We start from the raw sequence: 13,588 nt of genomic DNA on the forward strand, positions 1-13,588 counted from the left end.
AAAAAATCTTTAAAAAAAAATTACTTGTGGGACCGAGACATTGGCTCAACTGGGTAATCCTTTACTTCTAAGCACAGCATCCCATGGGGGTGCTGGTTCGCGTCCCGGCTGTTCCACTTTCCATCCAGCTCCCTGCATGTGGCCTGGGAAAGCAGGCCTTTGGACCCTGCACCTGCATGGGCAACCCAGAAGCCTCTTGGATCCTGGCTTTGCCACAGCTCAGCTCTGGCCATTGTGGCCACTTGGGGAGTGAATCACTGATGGAAAATCTTTCTGTCTCTCCTCTCTGTAAATCTAACTTTCCAATAAAAAACAATAAACACACTTTTTAAAAAATATATATTTAATTTCAAAGAGGGAGATAGAGCCCACAAAGCTACCATGCTAATTCATTTTTCATGTCTATTTCATTAGATTGACTCTTGCTTTATTGAATTTGTGTTTCTGTTAAGCTTTTCTGTAGTATCAAAGGCTCCACGAGCTTTCTTCTGTTCCATAGGTTTGGTTTCTTCTCAGTTGCATTAAAAAAAAAAGAATGACACAGGAGTGGGGGGACAGACAGAAATCTTCCATCCACAGGTTCACTTCCCAAAGGACTACAACAGCATAGAGCCAGGAGTTGAGTACTCCCTGTGTGTCTTCCCCAGGGGTGGCAGCACCGAAGCACCTGAGTCATCATCCACTGCTTTCCTGGGTGCCCTGCGGAATGCTGGTGTCACAAGTGGTGATTCACCCTCTGTGCCACTATGCCAGCTCCCTCAGTGGCACTCTCTATCTTCCTGTCTCTGCTGTGGTTTGAATATGGTTTGTCCTCCCCCAAACCCATATTGAGATTTTAGTCTTCAGTGCAGCAGTGTTGGGAGGTGGGGGCTGGTTTTGGCTGTCTAACTCAAAGGCGCAGATCCTTGGGTCAGTGCTGCCTTCTGGGAGTTGCTCTCCTGGGAAGGGGTTAGGGCTTAGGACAGTGGGTTGCCAGAAAGTGGATGAGGCGTCTTGGGCTCCTCCAACCTGCCATGTGACACCTCTTGGCATACACCCATCTGCCTGTCCATAATGCAAAGTGGTTTGTTTTGATCAGGAAGTATCAATGGACAGTGAGCATTTCAGTTATAGATAAAATATGTTGGAGGTTATTTTTTGTTCTTTCTTAATGTATTGGAAAAGGAGATTTATAGACAGGAGGGACAGAGAAAAAGATTTTTCATCCACTGGTTCATTCCCCAAATAGCCACAATGGCTGGAGTTGAGCCAGTCCAAAACCAGGAGCCCTTTCTGGGTTTCCCAGACAAGTATAGGGTCCCAAGGCTTTGGGCCATCCTCCATTGCTGTCCCAGCCTACAAGCAGGGAACTGGATGGGAAGTAGAGCAGCTGGCACATGAACTGGATCATGCCACACTTGTAGGGGGAGGATTAAACAATGTACTCATTGTGCCAGGCCTTGCAGGGTTTTGCCAATGGAAAAATAACTTTTAATAATATTTGGAGAGTGGCTTTCTAATTGGTATTCATATTTCTTGATTTATGTAATTTGGTATATAATATAAATATGAATTCAATGACAGTCTTCATAAACCCCCAGTGACGTAAACATTTCTTAGTTTTTTTTTAAAGCTCATTTTTATTTGAAAGGCAGAGTTAGAAAGGAGAGACAGAGATCTTCCATCTATTGGTTCACTCCCTAAATGGCCACAATGTCCACAGTGGGCTGGTCAGAAGCCAGCATCCTGGAACTGTTTCTTGGTCTCCCATGTGGTTGCAAGGGCCCAAGGACTTAGACCATCCTCTTCTGCTTTCTCAGGCCATAAGCAGGGAGCTGGATCAGAAGTAGAGCAGCTGGGACTTGAACTGGTATCCATATGGGATGCTGGCACTGCACACAAAGGTTTAACTTACTATACCACAGCACCAGCCCCACCTTCTTTTTTTTAAGATTTATTTTTATTTCAAAATCAGATATACAAATTGGAGGACAGAGAAGAAGATCTTCCATCTGATGATTCACTCCCCCAAGCGACCACAGTCGAGGATCACCCAAAGCCTTGGGATCCTGCACCTGTGTGGGAGACCTGGAAGAAGTTCCTGGATCCTGGCTTCGGATCAGCACAGTACCTAACTTCTGTTTTAACCTGAAGGTAGCCATGAAGGCAGCAGTGCCCATAGTTCTTTCCTGAATGCCTAGCACAAGGTTATGTCCGGAACGGATATCCAACAAATACTAATTATTAATTATAGTGACAGAGCTATTTTGTTAGCATAGAATAATTCCAGGGGCTTCCCTTCTGGTTTGTCTCATTTGAAGTCCATTAATACCTGTTTATATGTTGTAAATATTAGCATTATGAATTCCCCAAAACAAATGATTGGATACATATTTTAAAACTCATCATTGGCCTTCTTGTATCTATCAAGAGAAGGAAAAAAAAAACATTTAAAATAGTATTTCTTATTTATTAGAGTTTGATTCAGCTCTCCTCTGCTGGTTTCATTCCCCAAGTGTCCCATCATGGGCAGAGTTGGGGTAGGCTGGAGCCAGGAGCCAGGAGCCAGGAGACGCTCCAAGCAGGCTTTCACACGGGACCTGCTGTTCTATTTGAGGGCAACAGTGCTAGATCAAATACTGGCCCCCCCCTTTTTTTTTAAAGTCTCAAAACAAAGCAGATGTCACAAGCTTAGAGTCCAGCCGATCAATAGCATTTCACAATTTGTACCAAGATCTGGGGAAAGTGACGTGTCTGTAACTTAATCAACCAGGCACCAAATCCCACAACCACGCTTCCATTTTGAAATCAAGCCTTAATTCTTCAGATTTGTAGGTCAGTTTCTACAGGGACAAAGTTCTGGCCATCCCTAGTACTGTCCTCCTAGACGCAGGGACTCATCTCAGGGCCACTTGGTGTAGCCACTCATTGGCAGTGCGCATATTTGCTAGTTCCAAGCCACCATGTTCTCTTGCCTTAAAAGTGCAGGAGTTGATTAGCTGATCGTCAGCTGCCACCGACCTCATCCACCTGTTACCTCACCCCTCTCCTCACCCGGGGCGTCACGACCTCTCGCGCCTTACTCCCCTGACCCTGCGGTTCCAGCTCCTGACGCCCGCTCCTTTTCACATTCCATTCATTCCGTGGCCCCCACCTGCTCCCAGTGCGAGGGGCTCACCTGTGCTCCGGCTGGGGCTCCCAGGCCCCGCCCAGGGCAGTGAGGAGGAGGGCGAGCTCCATGACGCATGGCGGGTCCGGCCAATGGGAAGGCCCCCGCCGGGTCGGCGGAGCTGCCGGGCGATAAAAGCGGGGCGCTGCCGGCTCCTGTCCTGTGCTCGGAGCGCCTGCCACGACGGCGAGTGCATCCCTCGCCTGTGTGCCCGAGGTCACCGGCAAAGTTCACCTGCAACTGGGAGGCGCCCCTGCGTCCCCCTGCCCGGCTCAGTCGATGGAGAAGGGTCCGGTGCGTGCCCCGGCGGAGATGCCGCGGGGTGCCCGGTGTAGTAATGGGTTTCCCGAGCGGGAGTCGCCGCGGCCAGGAGCCAGCCGGCCAGCGGACAAGTCCCCGCGGCCCGAGGCCGACGGCTGGAAGGGCGAGCGGCCGCGCCGCGAGGAGGATAACGAGCTGAGCCTCCCCAACCTGGCGTCCGCCTACGCGTCCATCCTGCGCTCGCTGGGCGAGGACCCGCAGCGGCAGGGGCTGCTCAAGACGCCCTGGAGGGCGGCCACGGCCATGCAGTTCTTCACCAAGGGCTACCAGGAGACCATCTCCGGTCAGTGCGTGGGGAGGCGGTTCTGGGAACTTCCCAGAGTTGCCTCACTCCGGGGGAGGGAGGGCCCGAGCGCTGTCACCTTCCCAACCCCGCCCTGGCGGTCAGGACGCTCTGGCCCGGGTACTCCTCCTGGACTCTTCCGTCCTCTCCTTGGCTGACAACCTCATCTCTGAGCGGAGATCACCCGAGTGCGCGGGGCGGGTAGCTCGGGGCACGCGCGCTCGAGTGGGGAACCCGGCGCTGGCGAGGGAGAACTCTCCTTGGCTGGTGCCTTCTCGGGAGAAGCCCGTGTTTAGGACGGTCTGGGAGTGAAGCCCTGACTTGGGGTGCCTGGGGCAGCCCTGGTAATCTTTTCCGCGTTCGCACGGATTGTGCGGGGGAGCTGGGGGAAGGAAGGCAGAGGGGAGAGTCCAAGTTCACCTCAAGGCCGCTGCTTCACACTCTGCTGGACTCAGCCCTTTCCCGTAGTTTGAGGTTGGAGTGGCTAGTTTGCAACCTCAACGTTTCCTCTCTTTTCCTGCCGCCTCTATCTGACCAAAGCAACTGAGTGATTGCGTCTGGGCTCCAGGCTCCATCCCTTCTCAATGCCTTCCCCGCGCTTGTCCCACCCCTTTCTTAACCCTTCCCCATCCTTCAGGCGAGAGAGCCCACAGCAGCTTCGGGGCAGGTGGAGGCGGGCAGTGGGTGACGGGCAAGACCGAGCTGCCAGTTGGTGCGGTGGGCTCTGGTAGTCGGCTTAGTTACTTGACAACCACAAAAATAACTTTCATTTTCGGATGTGGCTGAAGGCATGGTTGTCTAGTCTTGGTGATATTTGTTTGTTTGTAAAGTATTTCGAAGAAGCTTTCTGTCTTCATTTCTCAAAAGAAAAACCCCCGGAGCTGGTTGGTGCTCACTCTCCTGATAGAGGATGGAGCAGCCCCACTGAGAGATCCTGGAAACGAAGCTATTTTTGCCCAGCTTTCCCGCCCCAGAGGAAGGGTGGGGAAACCTAGTGTGGGAGGGGCGGTGCCCCAAAAGGAAATACTGCCCCATCCTGCGGCCAAGATTCGGGCCTCAGGTTCCACTTCTTTATTCATCTAAGCCTGAAAAGAAGGATTTCAAAATGCAAGGACTGAAGAATCAACACAGAATCGGGTTTCTGTGAGTTCAGCTTTGTATTTTGAAAGTTTTATTTCTGAAACTGAAAAGCAGAGACCCGGAGACAGAGACCTTTCATCCCCTGGCTCATTCCCCCAAAATGTCTGAAAAATCTGGGGCTGGGGCAGGTCGAAGCAGGCAACCTGGAATTCAAGCCTGCCTTTCCCATGTGGGAGGTGGGGCCAGAGTACGGAAGCTGTCACCTGCTGCCTTCCAGGGTGTGCATCAGCAGACCTGGAAATGAAGCTGGGAATGAACTCAGCGTGCCAATCCTGTACTGCGTGCCTGCCCGGCTGCAAGGCCAACTTTAGAGGGCTGGTGGAGGTGTCTGGTGATGTTCCAGGATGGAACGCCCAAATGTCTTCTCAGGGCCTTCTGCAGGCACGGAGGTGACCTGTTCGGCAATGCCGGCCAGCCTCTGGGACTCTGGCCCTGCACAGGGGCGTCTGTCATCATGATGTGCTCATTAGCTGAAGGGTTAGAGAGTTCTAGCCCAGAGACAGGGCACAGAGGGCCTGAAGCATTTCACAGATTCCCCTGAGAGATGGTTAGCACCTGTTGGTCTCATGCGCCAAATTGAGCTAAAGGGGACTTGAGGATTCCAGGGGGCACGTTATGCCTCCTTGGAACATTGTTGTGGTCAGGTACCAAGGTGTTGGCTAAAGGAGGTGCGGCTCAGTGGGGTAAGCCCACTTTTGCAATGTTAGGATCCCTTCTCTGAGTGCTGGTGGCTTGAGCCCCAGCTGCTTCATTTCTGAAGCACCTGGGAAACTGTAGAAATATCCACCCCCATGGGAGACCTGGATGGAACTAGGAACATCCGGCTTGAGCCTGGACCAGTCTCAGCCATAGCAGCCATTTGGGTAGTGAATCAGGGGATGGAAGATCTCTCTGTGTGTCTGATATACTCTGCCTGGCAAATAATAAAAAATCTAAATAAAAAAATTTAACCTGCAAACCTAGGCCAGAGAGATCACCAGCAGATGGGGAACCTTGAGAGTGTCCGCCTTGAGTTGAAGTTTCCTTTCGAGGAGGTCAAAGTGTTCTCTGGCATTAGAACATGCTTTCAGTCAGACATGCTGGGTCTTTTAAAGATTATTTATTTTACTGGAAAGGCAGATTTACAAAGAGAAAGACCTTCCAACTGCTAGTTCACTCCCCAAGTGGCTGCAACAGCCAGAGCTAAGCCATTCCAAAATCAGGAACAAGGAGCCTCTTCTGGATCTCCCACGCGTGTTCTGGATCCAAAGGCTTTGGGTCATCCTCTACTGCTTTCCCAGGCCACAAGCGGGGTGCTGGATAGGAAATGGAACAACTGGGACATAAACTGGCGCCCATAAGGGATCATGGCGCATGCAAGGCGAGGATTTAGCCACTGAGCCATCATGCCGACCCCGTTGAGCACTTTAGAAATGGTTACAACCATGCCTTATTTATGCATCCCCACAGTATGCTTCTTTAACAAGTCCAGAGACCACTGAAGATTATGAAGAGCATCAGGTGAATCTTTGGGGGTGTGGAGCATCAGTGCTTTCTATGACTGTCTTGGGAAGCCCTCCATTTGGAGGCCAGCAGTGTTCTCTGTGACAAGGAGACTGAGTTTGCAAGGGGTCATGTCAGGTAGCCAGCCTGCCTGTTGAGCTCTGACTGCTTGTTTCCCGATGTTACAACATGGAGAGTTGAATCAGTGTGGCTCGGCTACCACGCATTGCAAACTGGGACAAAATGAAGACGACAGGGTAGAATGGGCAATCAGTCTGTGACAGGCAGTAAGAGGTAGCAAGCAGCAAGGAGAGATGTTACGGGAACATTGGGGAACCCCTTGATAGGAGGGGTTTTTAGCGTGCTCTGTATCCAGGTGTGAAAGGTATTACCTTGCTGTAGAATGTAGACAGACGTTTCAAAGTCTTCCTGCAGGGAATCGTGTTTAAGAATGGAATGCTCTTTTTGTTTTGTTTTTAAAGAGCTAATAATAAGAGGTGGAAGGGAGGAGAGGAGGTACTTTGGGGACAGCTGTGGACCTGACGTGGTGGGGGGGGGTGTCTCAGACCACCCTGAGTGGGAGAAAAGGGAGGCTCCTGGGGGAAGGGGATGTGAGAAGGGAGCTAAGACCAAGGCAGAAATGGAGAAAATAAACCTGCGTGATCCCCAGTTTTTACTTGATGAAAGGGCGTACGTTAACAACTACCGTGGATTATTGTTGGGTAGAAATAAAAACCTCTTTGGGACTCTTCCATGTTTGTAGAGAAGAGAGGATTTTCTGTTTTGTCTGTGCTGTGTTCAGGTATGAATCCTGGTTAACTGGGACTGACTTGATTGCTGTTTGAGATCAGTTGGTATTTTATATTCCCTCGATCTTTTTCTTTTTGAGCGATTTCCTCTCGTGGGGGTTGTGGCTAGTGTCTGGTTTGGGCTGTGTCTGTATGTCCCTTCCCCACCTCACCCCTTTCTGGTGTATGCCTTCCTGTGGGAGCATCTGGGCCCTGTGGATGCAAGTCTCCTGAACCCTTCTCACTACTGGGCCATAGCTGGAAGAGATGCTGTCAGCTCTGCTACAAATTAGCTCTCACAAGCTCATCCTTGGACCAGTTCTTATCAATTTTCCTGTTGCGTTGGATTAGCTGTGACCTAGTTCTCTTATGTATTTAGGGTTTTTCCTTACCAAGATTTTTTCTGTGTTGGGCGCCTTTCCTATGCTTCTATTCTTTTAATCAGCACCTACAACTAGTTTAAGTAGAGAAGGGTTGTCTCTTTCTCCCCACGGTCCTAGTAGCTGACTGTTCTTCTTCCAGGTCCTCTCCCAGGTGTAAATGGGAGCCACCTGTTAGCATCATCTGCCACAGGTTAAGTGGGTGACTTTTGTTCTACCTATAGCCCTTTCTGTGAGTTTATGGAAACAGATATGTCTTGCTGCCTTGTCACATTTCTATTTAAAATAGGTCTCGTTGTCCTGCCCATGCAGCTTGGTCACGTTGACCGTGTCCTCAGTTTTGGGCAGAATGTGTGTAATTGATCGTTCAGAGATGGCACCAGAAGTGATTGACTTCTTGATGTTTCCCAGGCAGGGCTGAGGAGGCCCAGACACCTGCAGTGAGTCATGTCCGGGCCTTGGCATTTTCACTGCAAGATTGGATCTGTTCTTGAAAGATAATGCGAGGCAATTAAAGACTTTGTTTACACAAAATGGATCACAGCCACTTCAGTCACACAACGGTGTTTTTTCTGAATCTGAAATCTCTCTGATTTATTAAATCAGACCGTTATGGTGAACTAAGAATTGTAGCAACTTCTAAGGTGTGAAAGGACCAAAAAGCCAAATTACTTACAGTTCCTGCGCAGTGGGGGCGGAGGGAGAAGTGTTGATACTACAGTTTATTAGCAAAAACTTCATCTCATTGTTCAGAGGGGCACTTGCATCCTGATTCCCTAATACATGTATTAAAGTTCATTTTGTATGAAAAAAATAATAGTTTTACCCACTTTCCTGTAGCCCTTGAACCTTTTTACCCTAATTAACTATGTAAAGATTGTCAAAATGTAAAAAAATAAATAAATACGTAAAGTTCATTTTGTTAATCAACACTTCTGTAGGACTCAGTTCTTTTTATTGCCAGAAAAAAAAAATAAACAGGAGTAATGAAGCACTTGGGACAACTTATGTTGGAATTTGGGTGTAGTGTAAGTGGATTAAAACCGTTCAGAAGGCATATTGTGAATGAAAGAGAAAAGCCTGTATTACAAGTTTTTATTTTTTTTTAAAGAAATATCATAATTAAGACATGGAGGGATGTTAAACCTTGCTTTTCCTGGCACAGAAGGAAAATTCGCTGCATATAACTGGGAGATACCACACAGGCTGTTGGATTGGTGCCTGTTTCTGCTTTCCAGGACTTCCTTCACCAGTGCCACCAAGCAGGTGGTTTTAATGGCACAAGTCACTTGTTTGACAGTTCTGAAATGCAGGTGCAAGCTGACCCACAATCCCTCTGATCCCTGCAGAGGTGGAATCCTTACTGCCTTTTCCCAGATTCTGGGTTGACGGCCAGCCCTTCTGGGTGGTCCGTGGCTTGCCCCCATGTCTTTTCTAGTCTTTGACCCTTGTCTTTCCTCTCATTTTGTGCTATGTCTGTTCCTTGCTCAGGCTGCAGTACTAAGGCATACCAGGAGAGGGCAGCTGTCAGATCATTGTATTAAAATGATTCAAAATCTTTGATATTGATGCCTGGATTAAAGGAACGCCAGGTTACACAAGAAAATGGCTTTCCCTGGAGTTAACAATTCTCTATTGAGGAGTGAGCCTTCGTGGTACAGCGGGTTGAGCTGCAACATGAGATGTCACTGTCCCATATCTGAATCCCTGATTCTGGTCCCTGCAATGCACCTGGGAAAGAAGTGGAAGACGACCCAAGTACTTGGGACCCTGCCCCCCATGGGGGAGACCTGGGTGGAGCTGTGGACTCCTGGCTTTGGCCTGTTCTAGCTTTGGCTCTTGTGGGCTTTTTGGGAATGAAGAAAAAGTGGATGGAAGATCTGTCTCAACCTCCCTCCTCAGTCTGCCTTTCAATAAAAACATTTCCGGGATGGGTATGCTTGTTGTGGTGGTTGGGATGCTATTGGAGGTACCCGCCACTCATATTGAAGTTCTTGGGTTCAAGTCCCACCTCCACTCCCAATTGAAACGTCATGCTAATGTGCACCCCAAGAAGCACAGGTGGTGGTTTGAAATGGCTTTGAGAGTTTTGAGTACTGTACCAACAAAGTCTATAAGAAGACTGGAAATGTGTGAAAAAAAAAAAGCATTGAAGATGTAATACAAATCTCAGGACAAACTAGAAAATGACTTTTAAAAACTTGTTTTAGGGCCCGGCAGCGTGGTCTAGTGGCTAAAGTCCTTGCCTTGAATGCACTGGGATCTCATATGGGCGCCAGTACTAATCCCGGCAGCTCCACTTCCCATCCAGCTCCCTGCTTGTGGCCTGGGAAAGCAGTCAAGGACGGCCCAAAGCTTTGGGACCCTGCACTCGTGTGGGAGACCTGGAATGAAGTTCCTGGTATCCGGCTTCAGATCGGCGCAGCACCGGCCATTGGGCTCACTTGTGGATTGAATCATCGGATGGAAGCTCTTCCTCTCTGTCTCTCCTCCTCTCTGTATATCTGACTTTCCAATAAATAAATAAATCTTAAAAATAAAATAAAATAAATAAAAACGTGTTTTATTTCTATTTTTTTATTTTTATTTTTATTGCAAAGTCAGATAGGAGAGACAGAGAGGAAGATCTTCCGTCCAATGATTCACTCCCCAAGTGACCACAAAGACTGGTGCTATGCCTATCCGAAGCCAGGAGCCAGGAACCTCCTCCAGGTCTCCCATGCAGGTGCAGGTTTCCAAGGTTTTGGGCCGTCCTCGACTACTTTCCCAGGCCACAAGCAGGGAGCTGGATGGGAAGCAGAGCCACCAGGATTAGAACCTGTGCCCATATGGGATCCCAGCACATTCAAGGCAAGGACTTTAGCCACTAGGCCACCACGCCAGGCCCTATTCCTATTTTTAATTGACACAAAATGAGATTTTTCATTTTTATATGCAAACTTAGAAATATAGACCTTCCACCCTTCCTCTTCCCCCTCTTTCTCTTCCTCCCTTCCTGTCTTCCCTGTTATTTTCCCCATAATTATTAAAATGGCATATTCAAATTCTTCACAGTAACAAGCATAAATTTCTGATATATTTTAAAAAATATTTATTTTTATTAGAAAGTAAGATTTACAGAGAGAAGGAGTTACAGAAAGATCTTCCATCCACTGGTTCGCTCCCCAAGTGGCCACAATGGCCAGAGCTGAGCTGATCTGAAGCCAGGAGCCAGGAGTTTCTTTTGGGTCTTCCACACGGGTGCAGGGTCCCAAGTCTTTGGGCCGTCCTCAACTGCTTTCCCAGGCCACAAGCAGGGAACTGGAAGGGAAGTGGAGCAGCTAGGATGCAAACCGGCGCTCATATGGGATCCTGGCACATGCAAGGCAAGGAATTAAGTCACTAAGCTGCCATGCTGGTCCTAACTTTCTGATGTTTAAAGGTAGTGACGACATAAGTAGAGAAAGGAAAAAAAATATGATCATATATAATAGTGAAGTAAAATGAGCATGAAAATCCTGTTGTTTCTTTCATTACCTGTGAGTATAGACCCTTGCTTTATACAGCAGTTAATTCCCAGGATGCTGGTCTCACTCAAGGAGATGATGTTTATTGTGTTCTGTGGGTTAGTTGTCACAGATCAGGGAAAATAGATAATATTTGTCTTTTTGGGACTGGCTTATCTCACAGGACTTTTTTTTTTAAAAGATAATATGGCAATTATATTGCTCTGAATGTCAGAATTTTTTTAGTATATCTGTTTTATGTCTTCATTGATTTTTTTTTTTAAATCTTGATTTTGTGGTATAATTCCATAGGGTCTGGGATTTCCTCCCCCACCCCAAGTCCCAACCTCCCAACTGATTTCTCCCATATTATTACAACAGTTTAGTCCTTCATAAGAAGTCATGATTTCGGGCCCGGCGCGGTGGCGCAAGTGGTTAAAGGTCCTCGCCTTGCACGCCCGGGATCCCATATGGGCGCCGGTTCTAATCCCAGCAGCCCCACTTCCCTTCCAGCTCCCTGCCTGTGGCCCGGAAAAGCAGCAGAGGACGGCCCAAGGCTTTGGGACCCTGCACCTGCGTGGGAGACCCAGAAGAGGCTCCTGGCTTCGGATCGGCATAGTATCGGCCATTGCGCTCACTTGGGGAGTGAATCATCGGATGGAAGATCTTTCTCTCTGTCTCTCCTCTCTGTATATCTGCCTTTCCAATAAAAAAATAATAATAATAAAAATAAATCTTTAAAAAAAATTTAAAAAAGTCATGATTTCATCAGTCTGTTATTTAACTGTGCCAACATTGCTGGTACACTCTCAGACAGTCCAGCATCCCATTGTTTAGATATGGCCAGCACTTTCACTGGGAGTCCATCTTTGATTTGAAAATAGGGGTGCATACTGCATTGCATCTTCACGTCTGGATATGGTAGTCTGTATTACGCCATCACTATACATTCCCTTAACTGAGAAGCCATGATGCAAAGTTAGCAACAGGTATGAAGTTAAAATAAACAAAAAATTATACTACCATGGAGTCGAAAAAATGCGCCACTGAATAATCAACACATAGGTGACAAAAAGAAAACACAAAGGCCTCTTGGGTAAAATGATGGCACCAAATAAACTATTTGGAAGAAATGAAAAAACATCAAAACACATGGCATGCAGCAAAAACAACATGGAAAGGGTTATTGAACTTGCAATTTGCTTTATGGCTTCCTTATATTAGAATATATGGTATTTGTCCTTTTGGGATTGACTTATTTCACTGAGTTTAATGGTTTTTAGTTGGGATCATCTAGTTGCAAACGGTATGATTTCATTCTTTTTAATGGTTGAGTAATATTCCATGGAGTAGATGTACCACAATTTCTTTATCCACCCCTCTTTGGGTGGGCATCTGGGTAGTTTCCATGTCTTTGGTATTGTAGATTGTGGTACTGTGGATATTGCATTACAAAGAAGATCCGCTTCTCATATACATTTTTCATTTCCTTTGGATATATTCCTAGGAGCGGGATAGGTGGTCATATAGCAGGTTTATTTGCAATTCTCTAAGCACTCTCCACACTGATTTCCATAGTGGTTGTACTAGCCTGCACTCCCACCAGCAGTGAAGGAGGGTACCTTTCTCCCCACAGCCATGCCAGCAGATATTGTCAGTAAAGTTTTGAATGTAGACCAGCCTCACTGGAGTTAGGTGGTAACTCAAAGTGGTTTTCATTTGTATCTTCCTGATGGCTAGGGAGCCTGAGCATCTTTTCATATGTCTGTTAGCCATTTGAATCTGTGTTTTTGAAAAATGGTAATTTCCTTTGCCCATTGATTTCTTGTAAAGATGCTGAAGTTATACTTTGTGCGTTAGTGAGATGGGAAGTCTAGTTATTCATTGATTTTTTTGTGTGTGTGTTTTTTAGTATTTCCTTTTTTTTAAATTTTTCTTCTTATTTTAATTTTGTGATACAGTTCCATATGCCCTGGGATTTCTTAGTCTGCTGATCTATGACATTTGAGTTTAAGCCATTTATATTCAGGATTAGTATGGATGGGTGGCAATATGGTCCTATCGTTTTAGCAATGGATTGTTCACTGAGTTAGTACTTTGTTATTTTACTAGGATGTTCTTCACATATGCCTTTGGCTTTGATGGGTGCCATTCCTCTTCTCTGTCAAGAGAACATCTTTAAGTATCCTTTGTAGGGCAGGTTTGGAACAGGCATATTCTTTCAACTTTTCTTTACTGTGGAAGAATTTTATTTCATTTTTAATGGCAAAGGAAAACTTTGCTGGGTATGTTATTCTGGGCCGACAATTTTTTTGCATTTAGAATCTGGAATATGTCACTCCATTCTCTTCTTGCCTGTAGAGTTTCCTGTGAGAGGTCTCCTGTAAATTTAATTGACATTCTTTTATATGTCAATTGATTTTTTTCATGTTCACATTTAAGGATCTTTTCCTTATGTTCAATTGAAGAGAGCTTGATTATCATGTGTCGTGGTGAAGATCGCTTTTGGTCAAGCCTGTTGGGAGTTCTGTGCCCCTCCTGGATGTTGTTTCCTGATTCTT

The 13,588-nt window shown here is 46.9% G+C and overlaps 1 protein-coding gene across 2 annotated transcripts in view; it reads left to right on the plus strand.

Moving 5' to 3' along the window:
- Positions 1-3,301: 3,301 nt before the first annotated feature.
- Positions 3,302-13,588, plus strand: part of GCH1 (GTP cyclohydrolase 1) — a 48,919-nt gene continuing 38,632 nt past the window's right edge. Inside the window, exon 1 of one of the 2 annotated variants that reach the window (XM_040968655.1) lies at positions 3,302-3,752. In XM_040968655.1, the coding sequence (XP_040824589.1) occupies positions 3,428-3,752 (325 nt within the window). In that variant the 5' untranslated portion in view covers positions 3,302-3,427. The remainder of the gene's footprint in view (positions 3,753-13,588) is intronic. The other variant, XM_040968656.1, reaches the window with a different exon arrangement.

Source organism: Ochotona curzoniae, unplaced genomic scaffold (assembly GCF_017591425.1).
Source record: "Ochotona curzoniae isolate NIBS_2020 unplaced genomic scaffold, NIBS_Ocur_1.0 scaffold_4701, whole genome shotgun sequence".
NCBI classification, from domain to species: Eukaryota; Metazoa; Chordata; class Mammalia; order Lagomorpha; family Ochotonidae; genus Ochotona; species Ochotona curzoniae.